Source organism: Centruroides vittatus, unplaced genomic scaffold, assembly GCF_030686945.1.
Source record: "Centruroides vittatus isolate TY-2023 unplaced genomic scaffold, ASM3068694v2 contig_439, whole genome shotgun sequence".
NCBI lineage: Eukaryota > Metazoa > Arthropoda > Arachnida > Scorpiones > Buthidae > Centruroides > Centruroides vittatus.
In genome coordinates, this window is record NW_027122239.1 from 355593 (window position 1) to 379394 (window position 23802).

At 29.4% G+C, this 23802-nt stretch overlaps 1 protein-coding gene across 1 annotated transcript in view; it reads right to left on the reverse strand.

Moving 5' to 3' along the window:
- The window catches only part of LOC136976993 (phosphatidylinositol 4,5-bisphosphate 3-kinase catalytic subunit alpha isoform-like), a 41697-nt gene that overhangs the window by 12700 nt on the left and 5195 nt on the right, over positions 1-23802 (reverse strand). Inside the window, exons 2-8 of the mRNA XM_067272400.1 lie at positions 11562-11806; positions 10222-10434; positions 9941-10150; positions 9289-9536; positions 629-856; positions 362-550; positions 19-288 (exon numbers count right to left, since the gene is read on the reverse strand). Of these exons, the coding sequence (XP_067128501.1) occupies positions 19-288; positions 362-550; positions 629-856; positions 9289-9536; positions 9941-10150; positions 10222-10434; positions 11562-11694 (1491 nt within the window). The 5' untranslated portion in view covers positions 11695-11806. The remainder of the gene's footprint in view (positions 1-18; positions 289-361; positions 551-628; positions 857-9288; positions 9537-9940; positions 10151-10221; positions 10435-11561; positions 11807-23802) is intronic.

The window sequence follows — 23802 nt, forward strand, 5'->3', positions numbered from 1 at the left end:
TGCGGATTGTTAACTTACTTCATTATTTTTCGACATTTTTTTAATATAACTTGCATATTCCTCAATTTCTTCAATGGATGGGAATACGACTGTGTTACTAAACCTATCAAATTCTATTTCTAAGCACGGCGAATCTTTATTTGGATTAGATCCAGTTGTTCCGAGTGGATTGAGAAGTTCGTCCATTCCTTTGGGCATGGGCCAAAGATACATGCTTACACGTTCACTCAATAATCGATTTTTAAAATCAAATAAGTTAATATTTCCCCAAGCAAGAGCACAGTGTTCCTATAACAATTAAGCAATTTCTTTTCAGATTTTATTTTTCACATAATTAAACCTATTTAAAAAAACTACTTACATCTCTTCGTTTCCTACGCGACACAGAACATATGGAGAGACACAAACGAGCACTACGTGGAATGTCAGGAATATAAACGTCATACTCCAACCACTCGTCCCATTTTGGATTCGAAAAAGAGACTTGTTGCGTATCTCTTGTCGGACAGAGAGGTTCGGTACCATGATATATACCAGTTTTCACATATATCTGAAAGAAATTTATTAATAAATTTATAACAACAAATGCAACAACAAACCTTAGCGCATAAAACTTTTAAATCGTTACTTTATCTACATCTCGGACATTAACGTAAGTTGCCCACAGTATTCGAACTCGCAGCATGGCATCGACTCGCCACAGCGACATTGTCTGATGATTGTTCGGGACGGGAGGTGCTCGTCGCAAAAAAGAAGGCATTTGAAACGTGGAATGAGGTAGAGTTTTGTACACACCTTCTTTAGACATCAGCATTAATTGTGGAATCTCTCCTTTAGCAATACAATTTCTTATGTACTTCATAAAATAAAAAAAATACCATTAGAATATATTAGTTTAATTATGAACTTTATAAAAATATAATCTTGAAAAGTTTTCTTAATGCAATTTTTTTTAACATCTTTATTTCAATTTCTACATAATATTTTTAAATACCAATTTTTGATTAAACTGGACAATTAATATAATTATTCTAGTTCAATATTTCCAATCTTGATTTTAATTTTGGATTCTTTTCCTTACATGCTGGAAAACTTTATCTAGAAATATGGTCTGCAACTGATAAACCCATTTTATGTATACAAGGGAAAGTATTGGAATTGTGTAAAATTGACCCTTTGAGTTTTTTGCAAATCTCCACATTTTGAGATCCCCTAAATCAAAAGAAGTTAAAAAGGGGAAAAAATTCCACATGTGCATGCATTGGTATCTATTTCATTTAATATCTCAGGATGGGGTAATGGTTAAGAAGTGAAATTTGGCACAAGAACTTGTGTATAAAGGGAATTGATGCTATTAAATTTTGGTAGTTAAAGGTCAAGGGGTGGGGAGATAAGAGAAATGATTCCTCTATGTTGAAAGGGATTGGACTTAATGTTATTAGTTGTTAACATTTAAATGTTTTATGAAACTCTCCTTAAAATTTAGCTTTTTCCCATTTAGTAATAATTAAAAATAACAAGATTTTATCATAAAAATTTTTAAACAGATGACACAACACACAACTTTTTATTAATAGTATGATTAATAATATAATAATTTTTAAAATAAAACCTCAATAGCCAGTAGTTATGCAATTTGTTGCTAGATTTTTTTTTATTTTTATTGAAAAAAATGTCTATTTTTAAATTCATAACATATGAAAAACTATAAAATTAACTACAATTAGTTCCCAGTTTTATAATCCAACTCATTACTGCATTGGGTGACATGGTATTAATGAAACCCTACGCCCCAGTTAGTAAATGAGTTTTCTTAATGAGTTAAGGGCAGATACTGTATTGTTCATTTTTAGCCTGTGTATAAGTAATTTTTTTATTATTTCTGTGCTTTCAAGTATTTCGTGTGTTCTTTTGACATGTCTGAAAGAAGAGATGATAACATTACTGACATGAACAACAAAAATCAATATAAATCAATTACTTTAAAAAACAAGTATGAAATTATAAGCAGTTATAAAGCTGGGAGCACTGTTAAAGATCTTTGCATCAAATATCTTCTAAGTTCTACTTAGAATTTGTACTATTTTGAAACAAAGAAAAATATTTAAAAGAAATTAAAAATGTGTAATCTTGGAAATTTTTTCAACAGATGCACTATTGCTGCATCTAGTTGGCCTATGGAAAAGACTTTAAGTATGTTTTGTCCGCATGCTCAGAGATAATTTTGTTTAATTTCTTTCTTTGAAAAGAAAGACCAATGTTAATAAATATAATATTTTTATTTTTATTGTTGTTTTTCAACATATTCCTATTTAAAATCCCATGTGCAGGAACATTATGTATTTATTTGTATGAAAAATTAGTTCCTGATTTACAAGTAAATTCTAGGAACCAATTAACTTGTAAAGGTAGAAATTACCTGTATTAAAAGACAGTCATTATTATATAAAAAAAAATATAAATTAGCAACATAATTAAAAACTTTACATAATCTGAATAAAAAGAAAGTGTGTTAGACTTACAAAAGAAAAATAAAGTTTTTCATAGCAATATATGACGTGCAAGAAGGTGCACTTGCACCCCTAGCTTAAATTTGAAAAAAATTAGAAAAGAGTTAGAATTATGAATAAAAATATATTTTTATTCATAATTCTACTCTTTTCTAATTTTTTTCAAAGCACTTTTGTTAAAGCAATTTTGTTAACTTTGCAAGTCCGACAAAGAGTGCTTTGTCGGCTTGTAAAGTTAACAAAATTGTGTCTAATTAATACTGCAATAATAATAATATTAATTTTATTTGCAAAGGGAAAATTTTCCTATAAGGGGGTAGTACAAATACAAGTATTACAAAAAGAATTAGTTTACATGATAAAAATACAAATTACATATTTTTATAACGATTATTAACCAACATAATTTATTATGAGGCACTGTTAATACCTATAATATTATAAAGGATTTGGCCTAAGTGAACCACATCAAATTATTAGGTATTACTAAGGATTTTTTCAGTGATTTTAACAAAGTAGTTACAAATTTTGTAGGCATCCTTACTGCTGATGAAATTTAGATTAATTTTAAAGTCGAGAAGTGATCCATTGTTGCATATTCTTATAATGTCATATTGTTCACGCAGTTTAGTTAGTGCTTAGCATTTTTGGAGTAGGTGGAGCATAGAAAAGCCATCAGCTTGGCATAATTGGCAGTGAGTGTTCGAAAAATTTATATATGTTCTATTAACAAAGAGAGAGTATTTGTTGAGTCGTAGCTGCATTATTAGACGTTTTACGTTTAGATCGATTGGTTGCCACATATAGGGTTGAAAAGAGGGAATATATTGAGTATGTTAATATACCAAGGATGGTAGTTGCTTTGGTTTAGAGAGAGCTGGTCTTTAATAATAGATTGGGATATAGCAGAATTTAGTAGGAGAGTATAGGCGAAGTTCCAGTCTTGAATCTTGTCGGTAAACAGTAATTCTGATATACCAAATGTGTTTAAGATTCTTCGAAATTTATAATGCCAAAGCTGCTTGTTTTTCTCATTATTACTCTGCTTTATCATTTCTTGATATAAAAAAAATCGGTATTATCATCACTTTTGTATTTAAGTCTGTAGTAGAATTTTATAATGCGTTTTAATAAATGGGGAAAAGCCCAAGTTCGACTTGTCTCATGACGGATAGCGTATCCAGGTATTGTATTTTCAAGGTGGAATAACTTTCGGAGGAAGTAAATATGCAGTTTCGAAGTTGTATAAATAATCCAGTCCCCATATTGGGCTTGCATAGTAAATGATAGGATTTACAATGGTGTTGTAGAGTTTAAAATGAATATTCAAATTTGATGTTTTCATTGTTGCACATAGAAGTAATAGATTATCAGTTGCTTGTTTAACTTTAGTACTTAATTTTGATATTTGAGTTTTGAAAGTCAAATTCCAATTAAACACGACTCCTAGGTATGTGACTTCGTTGACTATTTGCAGTGGAGTATTTTCGTGATAAATTTGTGTGTCTTTATTAGATAATTTGTTGTTCTTACGAAAAATTACAATATTAGTTTTAGTTGGGTTTATTTCCAAGTAGATTGAATTAAAATAAAGGTTGAGTTGATTAATCTTACGTTGAAGTGATATTTTATTTGGGACTAGTATGACTAGATTGTCAGCAAAGCGGATATAATGAAATGTTCGATTTTTTATTTCAATGCCTTTGGAAGGAATGTTGAAAAGATGGTCTATGCCCAATAAATAGAAATTAAATAGATAGGGTGACAGGGGATCACCCTGGAGCACTCCACGGGAAAGAATTAGTGAAGGAGAAATCGTATTGCCTTGTTTAACTTTAACAGAGTAATTTGAGTAAAGCTTATTTATGGCAGATGTAAATTTAGCACTAGCACCACAGGCTTTTAAGTTATTTATCAGTAATGGAGTGTAGACTGAATCGAAGGCTTTTTTTATATCTATGAATGCAGCATAAACTTTCCTATGTTTTTTTGTAAGATGAAGTTGAATTATCATTAGTAGAATAAAAATAGCAGATTCAGTTCCTTTATTTTTTGAGAAAGCATATTGGAATTTGGCTTCTAAATCGTTGACTTTGGTCCACTGTTGGAATTTGGTTGTTAACATTGAAGTAAAGCATTTTCTTATTGTAGACAGCAGTGCTATAGGTCTATAGTTGTTAGGTGAAGACTTGTCGCCCCTTTTATATAGCATATTGAGAATGACTGTGTTCCAAGAGTCAGGAAAGGAAGTTGCTTTATACATAATATTAAAGATATTAAGTAGTTTTAATCTGGAACTATTAGGTAGCATTTTTAGAAATTTATTGGGAATGTTATCATGACCTGGGGTTGAGTTGATTTTTATTTTTTGAATTACTTCATTTAGATCATCAATTGAAAAATCAACATCCAGGTGTTCGTTATATGCCTTTGTATTTAATATTGTTGGTGAGTCTAAGTGGATTATTGAGAATCGTTGGTAGAAATTTTTCCAAGTGTCAAAGTTGATGATTGGTGAATTTTCGCTTATGCTAGGTTTGAATCGATATCTTCTTACTGTAGTCCAAAATAATTTGTTGTCCTTATTGTATTTAATTACGTTTAGTTCAAGCTTCTTGAAGTAATTTTTCTTTTTTGTCTTAATTAGGTTGTTGTAAGCTCGTTTAGCGTCTTTATAGTTGTTAAAGTTAATATCGTTAGAGTTTAATCTGAATAGTTTTAGTTTAGTCTATTTTTCCATTTTCTTTTTATAACAGTCAAAGTCAAACCAGCCCTGTCTAAATCCATTATTAAGTTTTCTTTTACCATTATTCAGAACAATGTAGTCATTCATTATGTTAATCATTAACCTGTATATTTCTTTGCTATTGTTTTCTATAACTGTCGGAATGTCGTCAAATCGGTTTTCAATTTCTTTAGAATACCTGCAAGTTTTGTATTGTACACGTTGTTTTTTGGGTGGTAATTTAACAGTTTTTTGTCGAGAATAATAGAAATTTTGCCATTGTGGGGAAGTGATCGGAGATATCAAAATTAATAACGTTAAAGTCCATGCAGCAATCTAGTAGTAATTCAGAACAAATTGTAAAGTCTATAGTTGATTTTCCTGTATGTGTTAAACAAGTAAATTCTGCTGGTGTGTCAGTTTCAATGCGACCATTGATTATAAACATTTTAAGATTCGTTATTGTTTCTATTAATTTTTGCCCCAGTCTGTTTAGGTGTTTATCTTTCGAGTAGCGAATATTTTGTATTAAAGGATTAGTACCTTTATATTTGGAGTCCATTCTGTTGGCTATTCTTGCATTGAAGTCGCCCAATATTATGGAGTAAGGAGTCATGTAATGCCAAGTCTCAATGTGTTTAGATATTTCATTCAAAGTTGTTATATCGTCTGGTGGAATATAAACAAGTATTAAAGTTATTAGATTATTTTTGATATTTGCAAGAATAGGTTTATTGATTTGAATGAGAAGCAAAATGAAATTCTTAGATTTTTTTGTTTGTAGTATTTTACAGACACCTTTTTTTAATAGTAAACAAAGGCCTCCACTTGGACGGCCTGGGCCAATAAGTTTATTTGCTGTTGCTGATTCGATTATAAATTTTTCGAAAAAATTTGACTTGTAAATCAATTCTGAAGTAATCCAGGTTTCAGTGATAGCCAAGATGTCTGGTTCATATTTAGATGTAAAAGCGTCAATTTGAGGTATTTTATGTTTGAGGCCCTGACTATTCCAATTAATAACAATAAGGCATTGGTTATTAGAAAAAGATTTGCGGACTTGAAATTTATCTTGTTTGTTAATTTGTCAGTTAGTTGCATCTGTTCTTGACGATGGAAGGAAAGTATCTGCCTGTACCAGTTTTCCAGTGGTTAAGTTATAGGTCAGTTTTTCATGGTTGATTAGTAAAACATCATTACGCAGTTTAACCTGAGGATATTGTTTACGTAGTTCATAAAAAGTTGGTAGTAAGAATTTCCATCTAGCTCTTGAATAATAAGTTAAGTCCGGTGAAATTTGTAAATTATTCCATTCTTCTAACGAATTTTGTTGTTTTTTCCGTATAATGGTAGTAAAAATACGGTCTCTAATTTGATTATTGCTGAGAGTGATTCTTATTGTTATGTTAAGCGTTTTAGACAGTTGAACTATCTCTAGTATATCCTCTTGCGCTATGTTTTGTAGATTTAAGACAGAAGTAATCAAATTACATATTTCTGCTCTTGAAGTGGTTTTATGGTTTGGATAATTATACATGATAATATTATTATATCGATGTTCGTTAATTAACGAGTCCATTTTGAATTGAATGCAATCATTATTAGTTTGTAACTTATCTACCTGTTGTTTTAAGTTAATTATTTGTTCCTCCATTTTTATCTGGTGATCCTTCGTTTCACGAATATTTTCATGAATAATTTCTAAATCTTGTTTTATCTTAACCATTTGTTTAAAGAGTTTGTCGTTAGCAGAATTAATCAAATCCGATATTTTATTCCATAACTCTGAGGGTTGTCCGGTTTAGTAGAAAGATAATGGTCAGAGTTGGTAGACTCACCTGAAAAGTTATTTGCACTTATTTGCGATGAATTTAAGTTGGGATTCATTTCATCACTAGGTTCTTCATGAAGGTTTTTTCCAGAATTGAAGTTAAAGTCCATTATCGTCCTAGAGGTTGACGAAAGAGGTTGATTTTTCTTGGTATCTGGTTTGGCACGATTTATTGGAGGTCTTTCCCGCTTTGGTGGAGAGCGTTACATGTTTGTTAATGATGTAATTATTGAAGTAATTTATCTTAGTAAGTTACAAATTTAAACTTTTAACAGTAATATAAAAAGTCAAAAATGTTTGTTTCTTAGGCTTAGTAAGGATGACCAGGAGCACAAGAAAAAACGCCAGCAGCCTCGACGGATGAACACGCCCCCTTCATTAATACTGCAATAATTAATTTTGATGATTTTCTGCAATTAATCCATTGTGCATCAATGCACCACCCTGAAATAAACCTTGTCACTGCTACTGGCAATATACCAGCAAGGAAGACAAATCAGCATTCAGACTTGCATAACAATTATTTGAAATAATGTAAGAAAAGAAGGCAATAATCTTAGTTTTATTATACAGTTAACGCTATCTTATGACTGTTTATTAAGTGCATGGTCATTGTGTATTGATTAACAAGATTTACATAATGTTAACAAGAGAGCCAACCTTCTAAAATCAGTATAAAATTATTTTATACCAGTTTAAAAGGTTAGCACTTACTATTATACTAAATTCACTTCTTAAACATATATTGAAGTTTATTTTTCTTGTTAAATACTTGGCAAAGAAAATTATATATCTGATATTTTTCTAATAGTCAAATAATTCTGTAATATTTACAATGATATTAAATATATCATAATGTTTCTCATAAATAAGTAAAATGAAATCAACCATTACTTTATCAAACTTTATCACAAATGGTATAAAACGTATCGAAGACATAATCAATGAGTTCGAAACTATGTGACTTGCCAACTTTTAGATTATTTGATGTAATGTAGAATCAGAAATTACAATAGTTATTTCTTTCAAATCACTTGCTTTATAATTCCCTGCCTTTATCATGATTACAGAATGATGAATTTAAGTACCATATTTCTTTTGTTGGCATCACAATTAAATTCACTATATTATCGGGAATATTATCTTAATTTATGACACTAACTTTATAGGATATAGGAAACTGCTATTAAGCAAGCTGTTCTAAGAATCAGTTAAGTTGTCAGTGGACAACACTACTGTATATTTTAAATTACACTATTGAAGAAATATACAATATAATTTTCTATGCTTATTTCAGTACAGAGAACAATATCTATTAAAATTAACTAATAACATTAGATTTTCACTTTCAATAAATTATATTTCTGCTTTAGAATTTTAATTTAGGTATCGTATTTGATAGCAAATGAAGATAAAACTCAATTGCAAATTTTCAGTTAAATAATCACGTATAACTTCAGTCATACACTTCATTACTTAAGATTACTAATCTATTTTTGAAATAAAATTGAATTAGCCTTTTTATTCTTGCTACACTGATGTAAATCTGTTTTTTGTATTTTATACTAAGCAAAATATAACCATAAATAAAATCAATTGATATTCATAAGAAGAAAAATTAGTCTTCTAATTTTTAAATCATTTTCTCATGAATAAAACATGTGTAAGGTTTTAATGGACAAATTTTATGAAAAAAGCTATGTATTTTTCAACTTATTTATAGTATTATAATTTTTGGAGCATAAGCTGCAGAGGATGAAAATAGGTCATTGTCGTAAACTGAGTGACAAATAAGTGGCACCAACTTTTAATTGCTGATAAATACTCAATGTTTATTAAAAACAATAGTTACAATTATTACTGAAAAACATTACTTGCAACAAATGAAATTCATTGACAATTTTAAAGGTCATTAACACTGGGCCATTAAATTAACTTCAATAATTACCAAGATCAGTAACATCAAATATCAATATCAATAACAATATTAGCCGGTATTCATTTTTCCAGCTTTTATATTGGAAAATACTGTATCAATGTTTATTCGATAATATGAAACACCACTGAAACACTAGTTCAGGTGATGCTGCCAACTACAAGGTAATTTGTAAATGATGTGAAATTTCATACACTTAAGCTACACTTTTCCTTTTTCCCCAATATAAAAACATATGTTGTGACTTACACTCCAAAAATTATGCATTACATAAATAATAACTTACCTTATATTGATAAATGGGAAATCTTTCTAATAAATATTGATCAATTCCACACACTTTTAATAAATAACTACACTGATGTTCCCTCGCACTCTGCTGCTGCTGTTCTTTGGTCATTTTTGAACATTTCAGATTTTTCAGAATAGTTTCTTGAGTAATGTTCTCTGGATATGCATCTTTTGGTACCTTCACAGTGTATTTTTGTTTTTCTCCAGTAGGAGATAACACCCAAACACACACAATAATTAATCCTTAAAAGAAATTTACACTTAATTTTATTAAAAACTTAAAAAGTTATATTAAAGTAAACATTAAACAATTTAAAAAAAAAAATATATCAATCTTTTAAAAAAGACTACTTAAAATTAAAAAACTTCAAGGGTTAATACAGAAGACAACTGCTGTTTTTTAGCTATAATCTGATAAAAATGCTTTTTTATCAAAGACAAAAACTACTAAGGATTACAACTGTTAGCCTTGGTAGTTTTGTCTCTGATAAAAATGCAGTTATAGCTAAAAAACAATGGTTGCCTTCTATATTAACCCTTGAAATTTTTTAATTTTAAGAAGTCTTTTTTTAAAAGATTGATTTTTTAAAAAATATATAAAAAACTACACCATAAATATATTTGTTACTTATACAAAATTAAACAACCTTTATCAAACTTTTTCTCCACGTTTGAAGGAATATTTATCGAGTTGTCTATTTCTGAAGGATATACATAAGACGCTTGTCCTTCTTCGCCCCTGCTATTTCTGATTTCTACGGCTTCTTTGCAGACATTGAGAATGTTACGCCGAAATTCTATCATTTCGGAATCTTTCACTTCGTCAAATTCGTGAACCGGCATTCCAATTGCTAGGCCTTTAAATATAATTATAAAATAAATAAATGCTTTTCATTCAAAGAATTTTTCTAATGATTTATGTGCAGACCTATTTCAGAATTGAGCATTTTTTCCTCCTTATTTCCTTTCGGTTCGGCCAATTTAAGTACCGGCCGAAAGAGCCGAAGATCACATAGTCGCCTGGACTCGTCGTAATACTCATCCCATTCGGCATCTTGGGTAATTGATAGAAAAATATACGACATCGGTTCATTGAGGCGATGATAGAGAGGATAGCGTTTTGCCTCGTGCCATAGATCATCTAAAGTTTGTATAATAATATATCAGAAAAATTCAAAAATAGAATGAAAATATTTAGTTTTCTATACTTTTATATCAATATCAAGAATAAAAAATTTACATAAAAATACAGAGCTGATGCATAGTTTTAAAATTTTATTTCTGAGAATACTTTGATTTTCCTACATTGTAATTACATACAAATAATCATCATGACAGTAAGATATGAGAGAGATGAAATGATTTCAGGCAACAAACAGGTTTAAAATAAAGTTATAAACATTTAAATGTAGAGAATATGTACAGTAGAGTCTCGATAGTTTGAGGTTCTGTATAGTTTGAGACACTACCATCTTAAGCCAAAGTACACGTACTCAACCAGAATGTGTAAAAATTACACATTTGGGTTAGTCAAATGAAGCATGTAATGAGATACCATATGCTGAAAGGTCTAACATCAGCTTTCAATTTATCACATTGTTAAATGATATGGTTGCCAGATGACAGTCACCACTTGCTTCGTATTGTACAGATCATTATGTATTTTAAGGGCAATATATCATTAGCATCATGTTGCGACATTGGAAGGTCGGGTTACTCATGTTTGAAACTTGACTTTCAAAATATTTATAAACAATATGTATTAAATTTTTTATTTATTCATACCATTGAGTTATGATAAGTGATTCCTCGATATATAAGATTTTATAACTGCTGTTTTTATGAAGATAGTAATCTGTCAATATTGTTTGTTAGGTTATTATTCAGTTTTCCAAAGAAGAGGTTTGAATCTGATTTAAAGCATGGATATTTGTATTTATCAGTTTTTAATAAGGACTTTGTAGTTTAGAAAGTATTTACAGCCACAGAAATAAGTGGCAATGAAGTTAATCGAATTGAAAATAAATAAATTTTATTGCCAAATCTCTCTTGTACATTTCTTTAACCAAATATTTAAATATTTTGCTACAATTTTCAATATCAAATTTCAATCCTATTTATAAGATTTCCTTAAATTTAGTAAGAGTTAAGTAGAAAAGAAAAGATTTGCCATGAAAATTAAGCAAGAACTTCAGACAGTTTGGAAACAAAAATTTTTAAATATGAATTTTTAAGTTAATTATAAACAATACAAAAAATCAATCTTACTTTTAATCGATTCCAAAGTTGCATCTCTCACGCAAGACAGTGGAATAATAACACCAGTTGGCAAGAGACAGTCGACAATAATGGTCGCGGGCATCAAATGATGCCCCCACAATTCGCCTGAAGATGGCGGCATCTTGCTTAATTAGATAATCCCTAATTATTCTAAGAAATGGTCTTTGTTATATTTTCACATTTATTTCAATCAATTTCATCCTTGATTCTTTTTGTTGAAAGTTATTCCATAACTAGAAATAAAAAAAAATGTATAACAATCAATATAATGTTATATAGTATACAATATTTTAATTTTCTAAACACCTTTTTCCAAATATAATGCTTGCTCTATCAAAATGCATATAAAAGTTATCACTAAATCTAAAAATAAACAAAATTATACTAAAAACTATTGTATAAGAACTACTTTTGTTTCAAGTTCTATTGTAGTACAGTAGAAGTTCGTTAATCCAGTCTTCTGCAAATCAAAATTGTTTGAATGAATTGTTGTAAATGTTGATTTTATTAAATAATGCATTCATTAATATTTCTGCAAGTTTTTCAGTCAATTTTACGTAGCAAGTTTTGCACTGTATCATCTTTAGACTGATTAAAGAATATGCGTAAACAAATTGGAAGTATATAGCAGTCTGTGATGGTACAAAATGTATAGCAACATTTGCAATGTTAAAAATCACACATAACTTTGAGAAAATATAAAAATATCTGGTAATCTGGCTTTTTCAATAATGAGAAACTCTGGTCCTGTAGTTGCTAAATTAATAAATTCCTACTATATTTCTGAAGTGATGATGAAACATATCATAAATCACTAGTCAGATTCTTACTTGTGAGTGGCTCCATATTTCTTTTCTTAATATTGTATGCCATTTGTTTCAAGAAGCCTGTTTACTACAGATTGAACAGTTTTTTGAACTAGCTAACTTCTCATCTTCGGATCCAAAGCCAAAACTTCTAATTAATTAAAAACTGCTATTCCAAACAAAGATAACATTTGAAGTTTTGCATATTCAAATGTTTTATTAATCTGTAATAAAAATGGGCTTCTTAAAGTAAAAACGGAAAATTACCTCAATAATTCCAAAATCTTAAAGTGTCTTTTTGTCATATTGTGATAAGCATATTTTGTTTTGTTTGTGCAAAAAAAACTAAATTCTGTTTAAGAAATATATTGAAGAAACAAGTTTTTCTCAATATCTAACTGTATATATATATATATATATATATATAGAGAGAGAGAGTATCAGTGTTAAATTTCACTATAACAGTAGAATTTTGCATTTTTTAGAATATAAAAACAGTACCTATTTAAGTGACTATTTGTTTATACTAAAAACAATTGATATGAACAATTCTGAGTCCTTTGAAGATGATTTGAGGTTGATCTAAATCTTAATGTGGGAGTTGCTATTTGCTAATATTTGCAAATTCCAGAAAATACTAAAATTATAATTTTTAAAGACAAAAACACACTAATAATATTTTAGAGATAATTTTATATAAATATTAATTATATTATATTAAATTTTATATACCGTATTTTACGGACTATAAGACGCACTTTTTTCTTCGAAAAATTGCCTCCAAAATTCAGGTGCATCTTATAGTCCGTAGCATCTTATAGGTATTTTTTTTAAAAATTGCTTAAAAATTAAGGTGCGTCTTATAGTCCGTAAAATACGGTAAATATTAATCAAGAAACAGCATTTGTGAAAGACAGAATTAAATCCTTGAAAATTTTATTCTCTTTCTTGCACAAATGCTCTTTCTTAATTAATATTTTTTTTTTATCGGTCCTGATATAAGCATAAATGAAAAAATAGTTAAATTTACAAAATTTATTCATCTTTAATGATAATATTTAATTATAATAAATTTAAAAATTGACTTTGTATTTTATTTTATTTTTAGTTAACATTTTATAGAAAACTAGGGTTTCTCCAACAGGATCCCAGGATCCCGGCTGTTTTTTAACCCGAGAAATCCTGCAAATTTCTTAAAAATTCACTTTTTTTTTATTTTGTGTTAAAGTTGAGGAAATTTTGCAAATAGAAAGTATAATTATTAACCCATAAACAGTCAGAATACATTTATATTTATTAATTTTAAGCCTGCTTATTAGTTTAAAATTTTTGCTTATTATGGCATGTCATAGATTGTCAATAATCAATATGTAGCCTATTTGTGACAAGACTCCGAAAATTCTTTACTTGTCAGAACCTGTAATGTCTGGAATAATTGCGCTTATGCTGTCTTAATTTTTAACCATGCCCAGTAGCTTGATAACTGCATTATGCCAGATTATGCAAATTGGGCAAGGATACAAACGAGTATGAAGTCTGCAAGTATGAAGTGTTTCTTCATAAACCTGATTATTAAAGAGGAACGAACTGCCGAATTATTGGGCTATAAGCTTAATGTTTCTATTAAAGCAGCCGAGGTAGACAAATGAAAAACACTAGAGAGCAAAGGAAGTACTACAATCTCGAAAACAAACAAGAAATCTTCCAGGCTACAGGTGAAAAAACACATAACATCTGTCTTCTCTTAAATGCATTAAACACGATTAGACTCGCATCAATTGAATTGGAAAGGGCATTCTCGGTAGCGAGACTTTTCATTACTAAAACAAGAATCAGATTGAGTGATCGGAGTATCAAACATCTTTGCTTTTTAAAATGTTGTTATAAAAACTTATAATAATATTTTGTATTATGTTTTATTTAAATAACAGAAATTACCTTCTAACTTAGAAGTTTGATCAAAGTTCATTTTTTTTTAAATTTTCAATTCAATTCAAAGCATTTTTTTGTTATTGTTGTTGTATGCAGTTTCCAGCAAACTTTAATAAATTTTTTCTATTTGTGAAAATTTCTACGTAATTTAAAGGTAATTTTTAATATATATCTTACACAGCAATATTAATATGATTTTGGAGGTTGCAGAACATATTAAATTACTTTAAAAAATGAAAAATAATTATATCATTTGATTTCAAGATATTTTGTATATCTTAAAAATAATTAATTCTATTCCAGGATTTCCTGGGAAACAGTTCAGTTTTTTTCCGGAATCAAAAGACAGTTCAGTTTTTTTCCGGACAAGCAAAAGACCAGGAAATGAGAAACCCTATAGAAAACATAAAAGTAGCACAGTATCTACAAAAAAGACTCAAAAATTAAAATACATACAAAGCAAGCAATAAAAAAAATCTCCCTTCTATAGGATAACTGTTAAGCGTTTATGTTATTAAACAATAATAATAGATATAAAAAGATTTACCGTATTTTACGGACTATAAGACGCACTTTTTTCTTTGAAAAATTGCCTCCAAAATTCAGGTGCATCTTATAGGTATGTTTTATAAAAACTGCTTAAAAATTAAGGTGCGTCTTATAGTCCGTAAAATACAGTAACTGAAATCATCATCCTGGAATTAACATAGAATAATTAGCTATTCTAGAAAATGACAATCTCATAGAAGTGATGTGACTAATTTATTTAATATAACTTGGAGAGCACCAGATTTCTTTTCATATAATTTCACAAATAGTGCTAAAAATCAAACTAGCCACTGCAGTTAATTTAATGAAATACGCAATATATATTTAACAATTTAATGTTAAAAAGTGTATTGCTTACTTTATAAACAATGCAATTAAAATTGAAAGATCCACTAATATTTGATTCGTAGATATATTAAACATTAAACCCAAAGCAGAGATGGAACAACAATACTTCAAACTATGGTACAAAATTCTAATGTAGACCCCTTCCTAACTCTACTCCCACTGCAAAGAATAAAACTTTCATCTCTAAAAATGCATTTAGTGCTTAACTGAGAAAAAGTATCATCTGACACACGATCAAAATGATTGTTTTGCTTTTTCCTTGACACACTCAGGTCCACATTATTGTTTATCATATCTCAAAACTAAATTTTATTTAACATTTATTATTATAAGCACCTTTTTATTGTCAGAAGCTAAAAAATTATATTTAATAATTTTAAAATATAAGTGCAGTGTAGTGTCAATTTTTGTAGCTGATTTTAAATTAAATAATTTGCTTTGTTTACATTTAACAAGTTTACTAGATAGGAATAAATGCTATCTTGAATTGAAAATGTGAGTGATAAATGATGATTAATAATATCTTAGCGAAAACAATTTAAAAAAAAAACAAGTATTGAATCTGGAATGAATCAGCACTTTACGCTATCATTAAACTATTATTTAAAAATCTTTTTGAAAAATGCATAGTAACTGCTTAACTCTTTCTATTCTTCATACAATAACAAATCAAACTTGTCAAATATATTTATAAAATAAGGAAATCAATTTTTATTTTATATTGTACACATACTGAAGTGGAAGTATTTAAACCAAAACAAATTTCAGTATTGTAATAAAATATTTATAATATTTAAAATTTATTGTACGACTATATGATCGTTATACTTTTCTAAAGATGTATGGTAAGTTAGCAAGTACAAGTGTGTCCCAATTATCGAAAATAATGTGGACCAAGTGTACCTCAGATAACGCAGAATATTTGTTAAATTATTAAACTGATTTGGATGCATTAACATGTACAATGTACAGTTAATGCATCCAAGATCCTAGATAAGATCACTTATTGAACTAAATGTCTAAATTGCACGATAAAACACTTTCAATTTATTTACAACTACATTAATTAAAACAAATATAAACCTGTGATTGCATTTACAATTTTTTATTCTTCTTTTAAAATTCATATTGTCATGAAAAGTCAGCAGAGTAAATTCTTTTCAAAACCTCTACAACCCCTCTCGAGTACTACACATCACCCAATCAAGATTTTTGTGAAATGAACTGTATTATAGAATAATTACATACAAAACCAAACTTGATATTTAATGATTAAGCAATACAACCAGACTTTTATCAGGCTATAAGAAAAGCTTTTAAGGCTAATTAATTATTAAGATACTAAGTAATTTGGAGTAGATAGAACAATTAAGTCACTATCTTGTGTTAAATTTAACCATTAGAAAGTACTGTAAAAAACATCAATCCAAAGCAGGACTTGAATCTTCACCCCCTGCATGATGTGCACGAGTTGAGTGGACTCAACGATAGTGATTCACTAAAATGAGTGGAAATGTCAAAAAAATTACATCTAATGTAATAGTATGGCTTTCCTGCACAAAAGCTCAAATACTATATTATGCAAGATTTGCCACAATTCTTTAACTGTGTTAGAGTGAAACTGTGTCATAGAAGTTCTGTATTATATGAGGATTCTGTGTCTTTGTTTATATTTAGGGTTGTCAAAAGCTTTTAGTATGGAGCCTAGGGATAGCCTTTTGTCTTTTTTTGAACAAATGAAATACATAGAATATTCTTAATCAATAAACAGCAGTCTTAAATATAGGGACAAAAACCATTGGACCCTGGGGAAATTCAGTTATCCCCTTTCAATAACCCTATTAAATTATGAATTTTAAAGTTTAATGTCCAACTTATTATCATTTATATGTCTGTAAACTCTCCTACAAGCAAACAATAATAATATACAAGTGTGTTTACATTTTTCTGAACTTCCAGAAATATGAGTAATTTGTAATTCTTTAAAATTACTATTATTGAAGTTTATAAACAATAAAACCAATTTTATAAGATGGAGAGTAAATGCTGGAAATTGCAAATAGAATCTTAAATGGATTATTTTTGTTTTTTTTTTAAAAAATGCAATTAATATAAGTTTCATTCATTATATTTTCACTTTTTCAAACAACATGAACTTATTCTTATATCCACATTAACAACTTGTAAGACATCATTTAATGCCAATGTATACAAAGTTGCCCCATTTACATCTGCAATTTTAAATTTATAAATGCCTTTACAGTTCATTGAAATTGCCAACTGTCAAATGACCCTGTATCATATCAAATAATTTTTTTCAATGTCATTTTAAGCATGATATATTTTTATAATTCTCATTTAAACAATACAATTTAATTTTCTAAGATATAGAAATTTATAAAAAACATCTTTTAAAACGTGCAGTTTCATCACTTCTCATTTAAAAGAAATTCTAAATTTATATTATTTCTTCTAAATTATAGATTTTAAACCATTTTTAAATTAAATTAATTCTTTCATCCACTTAACTAAGTACAAACAGTTTTATCAATATAATTAACGAAGCAGTGATAAGATAAATTTTATTTAAAAAAATGCTATTAATAAATTAGATCATTTCAAAATAATCAATTAATTACACAATTTATTATAAATTTAATTTATTTTTTAAAAACTTAAAATATGTCTAAATTTACTCATAACTGTAATTTTAACAAACAATTTATAAGCACTTAAAAGTAATTACTTTGATTTACTGACTTACTGCAAAAAAAGAAAAAAACAATAAAAATATACATATTGTCACTGTTGCAAGTAGCAACAAACAATATTTAAATGAACAAAATCAACAAAGTTTATTGAAATTTAGTTAAAAAAACAAATTAAGATATATTTAGGATTAAAATAAGAAGAAAAACTACTGTATTTTTATGTGTATAACCCTTGGGTTGTGTGTATTTAAAAAGATAAGTTGAATAGAGGTGAAGGTTATATGCCAATTGTAAATTGAGATTATGAATTCCCAACTGTGGAGCAATGGCTGCTCCCAGGAGCAAGGAATACATTAGCATGAATTATGCAAAGGTTTTATTTTTGTTCTTACAATTTTATGCAGGTTATACCATTATATGCAGCCATAGATTATACACACAAACACACGACGATTATTTTAATAATGTTGATTCTCTAGAAGTACATTGAACAGAATGTTTTTACAAGCACTTCCATCTGAATACCAGTGGTTCTCAAACTTATTATGACCACGGACCTCTTCTCATAGCAAAAACCTTACCATAAACCCCATGTGAAATAACTCTATACAACTGCATTATCGCAAAATTTCAAATTTAACTTTGATGTCTTGGATGGTGAATGGTGATGTAAAAATAAAATATAAATAAAACATTTTTATATTTAAAGTAGTATTTATTCAAATTATAAATTTTGTTTTAAAATACAAAAGCACATTATTTTTTAATGAGATGAGTGAATCTCGATGGGATGGTATGAGATTATTTATGTTCGGCTCGATGTTTGTGAGTAACATTCATAAGTCTCTGCGAGTACTAATTTGCAGTAGATTTCTTTCTTTTGTGTTGAGGTTTATAACTGCACTAAATCCACATTCTACTAAATAAGAAGATGGGAAAGCACTCAACAGCTTCTGTACAGTGGCCCATAATGCAGGATATAAAATTGGTATCTTCTGGTATTGGTAAAATTGGTATATTATCTGGTAACCAGAATTTGTGGTATCCTTGTTCAAACATTGGTTTCAGCTCCTCATTTGTGGATAATTCAATAAGTTCCTCCTGTATTAGTATGGCTTCATCTGAGTTTGTGGGTCTACTTGCAAAAGGGTCCAATACCCAATCGGGGATGCCCAAGTGAAGAATATCTTCAAATCTTTGGCTGAGGTCAGAATGAATAGCCATTAAGTGTTAGCAATAAACAAGCAAATCATCATCTCATTTTTGCAATTTTGAAAGATTTGGAAACAGAGCATTCTCCTCTCTCCAAGTTTTGTTTGTATAAAAAAAGTTTTGCAACAAATGCAGGTATTATACTTTTAGTTTTGATTAAATTTAATTGATCACCTTGTAACTTCAAATTGGTTTTGTTAAATTTGGCAAATATGTGCTATGTCATTTTTTGAATTAATTAAACTGAGTTACAAATCATTGTCTTTGCTGTCCAGGAATTCCAACACTGAATCAAAGAGTGCATAAAATCGTAAAATTATACCGTATTTTACGGACTATAAGACGCACTTGTTTCTTCGAAAAATTGCCTCCAAAATTCAGGTGCGTCTTATACTCCGTAGCGACTTATAGGTATTTTTTAAAAAAAATTGCTTAAAAATTAAGTTGCGTCTTATAGTCCATAAAATACGGTAATCATCATCATTTTCTAAACAAAGTTGAGCAAATAATCTCTCATTTAAGGCATTCCTTTTGATTTTCTTAACTGCCCAAATGACATAATCTAGTGAGCCATGTAAGCATTCACTAAGGTTTTTGGCGACTAAATGGTGTCAGTGAATGACACAATCTACAGATGTACACAATGTACCTATGAATTTAATATACAATAAGATATCAAATGTGTTCAGAAAATACTTACGTAACGTACTCTATCTTCATAACAATAAAAAAATTATACAACTTTCTGTTCAAAACTTGGAAAATTTGTTGTATGCACTTCACATCATGCACAAAACAGAATTAAATTGTTGATTAGATGCACAACTCGTCTAGTGTCATATTTTAGACAAGTTATTACATGTAGCAGCGAGATTCCGTTCATGTTCAAACCTGCATAGATAGGCGGCCGCAGTCGGTTCTACTCTAACCGTGCTATGCTTGTCATTACTTGTATTTTGTGTTTTATGTACCTATATACTTATATTTTACTCAGAATGTAAAAAGTGCTACCAATTTATTTATTGCTATTTATTTTTAACTATCCTAATAATGAAAATGGGTCACAATTATTTTACTTTATATTAAACTTTTTGCAGATCCCCTGATGATGTCTACACAAATGTGGCAAATTAATTTTAATTTGCCACAGACCCCCAAAGTGGTACCAAGGAACCCTGGGGGTCTGTAGGAACCACTGTAAACACAGTTTTTGAAAGATCAGCATGGCCTTCTCCCAGTTAAGGTCTAACTGACAAAAATCTGCTTTGGAGCAATATAAATGCACACATACACTGTTACTTATTTGTTTAGCTATTACTTACCTATCACTATATTTTTTGTCAGATAATCTTCACTACTTGTGTATTATAAAACACTCCTATATATTATATTCTATGTATATAGTAGTATTTTATAATACAAAAATAGTGAAGGTCAATGCCAAGACAAAGTGATAACACAAACAGTATAAACAATGAAATATAATAAAACAAATATGAATTTCAAAAATGTTAGATTAAATAAAATTAAATTATTGCCTGATTTTTGATACTCTATTATAATTAAACAAATACTGCCCACAAATGAAATCATCACATTAAGAATCCTAAACTCTTTCAATAATGTTTGTCAGACTGAAGAATCAAGTTTTAGAATAAAAGCATTGAAAACAAGCAAGACATAATTTTGACTTCAAGTTTTCATGTAGAAAATTTTGATTTTAACTAATAATTTCAACTGGCCATCGTCTTCATCTTGAAAGTACTGAATAGAAATCATGCATCAAAAGCTTGTCCATTAGACACCTAGGTACATGCAAAGATGGCTACTTTTTGGGGACAGGAAGAAAGTAATGTAATGTTGAGAGATGTTTAAAAAAGGTGAGCATAGCATCATATTAATCTAGGTTGTTTTAGGTTAAAACTGAGGAACAACAGATTTATATAGTGCTTAAAACAGCAAGTAACACATCTTTGAAATTAGAAAATTGGTATTGTTAATTGAAACAGAACCTTACACCAATCAGTTAGATATGAATGAACTTATATTGCATTAACATTTATTATCAAATACAGTAGAGCATCGATTATCCGACCCCCGATTAACCAACTTATCGATTAACTGACCGCGTTTTAGTCAGCAAATTCAAATGTCCACTAGTGATGTGGCGCTACAATATTTGGTTATGTCTTGGCTACTTTAATATTATTTTTGTTAAATTTTTGCATGTTTTAGCTGGCAGCACTGGCTCGACCATGAAAGGGGGGCTAGTATTTAAACCAGGCCTAATACACTATACTAATAATGTATTTTTCCATACTTTTCGGTTATCCGACTTTTCAGTTATCTGACCAACCCAAGTCCCCAATTAAGTCGGATAATCGATGCTCTACTGTATTATAAACCCTATATTTATGAGTATCTTTTACATTTACAATACATAAATATTAATATTTTTTCTTTCTACTGTTATTTTCAAAAAATAAAATAAAATATAGAAGTAAATAAATTAAAATATTTTATTATACTATTGTTGAATGAAACTTATAAGATATCTTGTAATAAACAGCTAATCAGTCTAGACAATTGCCTCTGCTGATAAAATGATATGACTTACAAAAAATACTATTCTTTATAACAAATAAAAACCAAGAAAATACTAATTTTTAAGAGCAGCAGTGAGAAAATATGCTAAAAGACAGTAAAATCTTATTTTCAGAATGTGACAGTTGATAAACTGAGTTTATTACATTTTCAAAAGTGTATTAAAACTTAAAAAGCTTTACATTATTTTAGAATTTAAATAAGTACAGATTTTTGCAGTTAAAATTCATAAAGCTGTTACTGAAAAGCATATAAATAATAATTTCTTAATATAAATATTAAGCCCAAATACTGAAATTGTTTACTGAACAAGTAAATCATGTATTATATGTACCTAAACAACCAAACATACTGTTTTCACCTTGTTTCTCCTTTTAACAGTTGCAATGCACAATGGAACCATAAAGTGAGGAGGAAAAGAAGCAGTATTTTGATATTTATTTGTTTAGGAACATGCAGAGTATGATATGGATGGATTCTTTTTTTATTAATTAACAATTTTGGTATTGGGAATAGCATAAATATTTTAATCAAATTCAAAGGTGGATGTCACACCAATCTTTTTACTTAAATAAGAAAAGAAACTATCACAAAAAGGCATTAAATATGTATAACTAACATTTTATTCGCTGCTAGTGCTTACGATGTATTATAGGGCATCATCCTCAGGCAGTTACAAATTTGAATCAAACTTTTGAACAAGCTTTTTCAAATTAAAAGCCGACGGCATTAACCCTTTAGAACAAAACTATATTTAGAATAAACAAACAAAGAATTTAAATTAAAGTGCATATGATGACTACGCATGAGCCATAATGCATAAATTAGGTACTGAGCGTGGGACAACAAGTGATGTTTTAGTCTTTTATATAAGCTGACTCACATTGCAGGCAACTCAAGTGTGGGAGAGTTGCATGAATTTAATAATGTGGTGACTTCTCAAACATACACCAGGCTCCTCTGATCACAATATCTGAGCATTACCACACGGTTCCATAGTGGAAAGTGTTGGTGTTGTAACACCATCTTCGATAGCTCAGTGTCACACCTGACTACTGTGATGGAACGTTGGTGTCCAGAAATACGGCAAGATAACATTCTAGTTGTCACCCCTATATAGTGAGCGCATATGCCAGATGTTGTGTTTTCTAATGGGATAGAGTTTACACCCAACTTCTCTAGTATGGAAGTAGCATCCCTGTTATTGCATAGAAGTCTCCTGAGACTTGGCCATGGGGCAACTGATAAAAGTAACTCAGTAAATCCAGGCAGTAATGCAGCCACAGAAGTGATGGACAGACTACTGTGAAATCCTTTGGGATGCATAAGGTGGTGGCAGGAAAAAGATCTTTTAACCTTGTTAAGACATGTTTATATTTGGAATTGCTATATCCCGCTGTAGTCACTGCTGAGCGAATGGCAGCAAGCTCAATGTTGGTAGCAGTTTGCGTAGAGGGCAATAAAAAGGCCCTTCTAATTAAAGGAAATATAGATACATTAATGTACTGTTGTGGTTGGTAAGCTGTGGCAGGAATTAAAGGGGGTATGTTATCAAATTTATGGAACATGGAGAATATTAAACTTCCCTGGGAGTTGGAGATGCTTAAGTCTAAAAATGCAATTTTTCCCCCCATTTTCTTTTTCCCAGGTAAAGCCAATAGAAGAGTAAACATTCGCAAGGAAATGTTTCAGAACAAGGAAATCCTCCTACATGTCTCGCCAAAGCAAGAGAATGTCATCTACATACCTCAGATATATTAGTGGGTATGCTAACGTGAGGGGGAAACTAAAAACCTTTCACTCAGCATGCTTCACGACTATTTCCGCTAGTAGAGCAGACAGTGGTGAGCCCATTGAGACTCCTTGTTTTTGTAGGTATACTTTCCCATTGAAACAAAAGTACAGTAGGGCATTGATTATCCGACCCCCGATTAACTGACTGCGTTCTAGTCAGCAAATTCAAATGTCCACTAGTGATGTGGCACTACAATATTTGGTTATGTCTTGGCTACTTTAATATTATTTTTGTTAAATTTTTGCATGTTTTAGCTGGCAGCACTGGCTCGA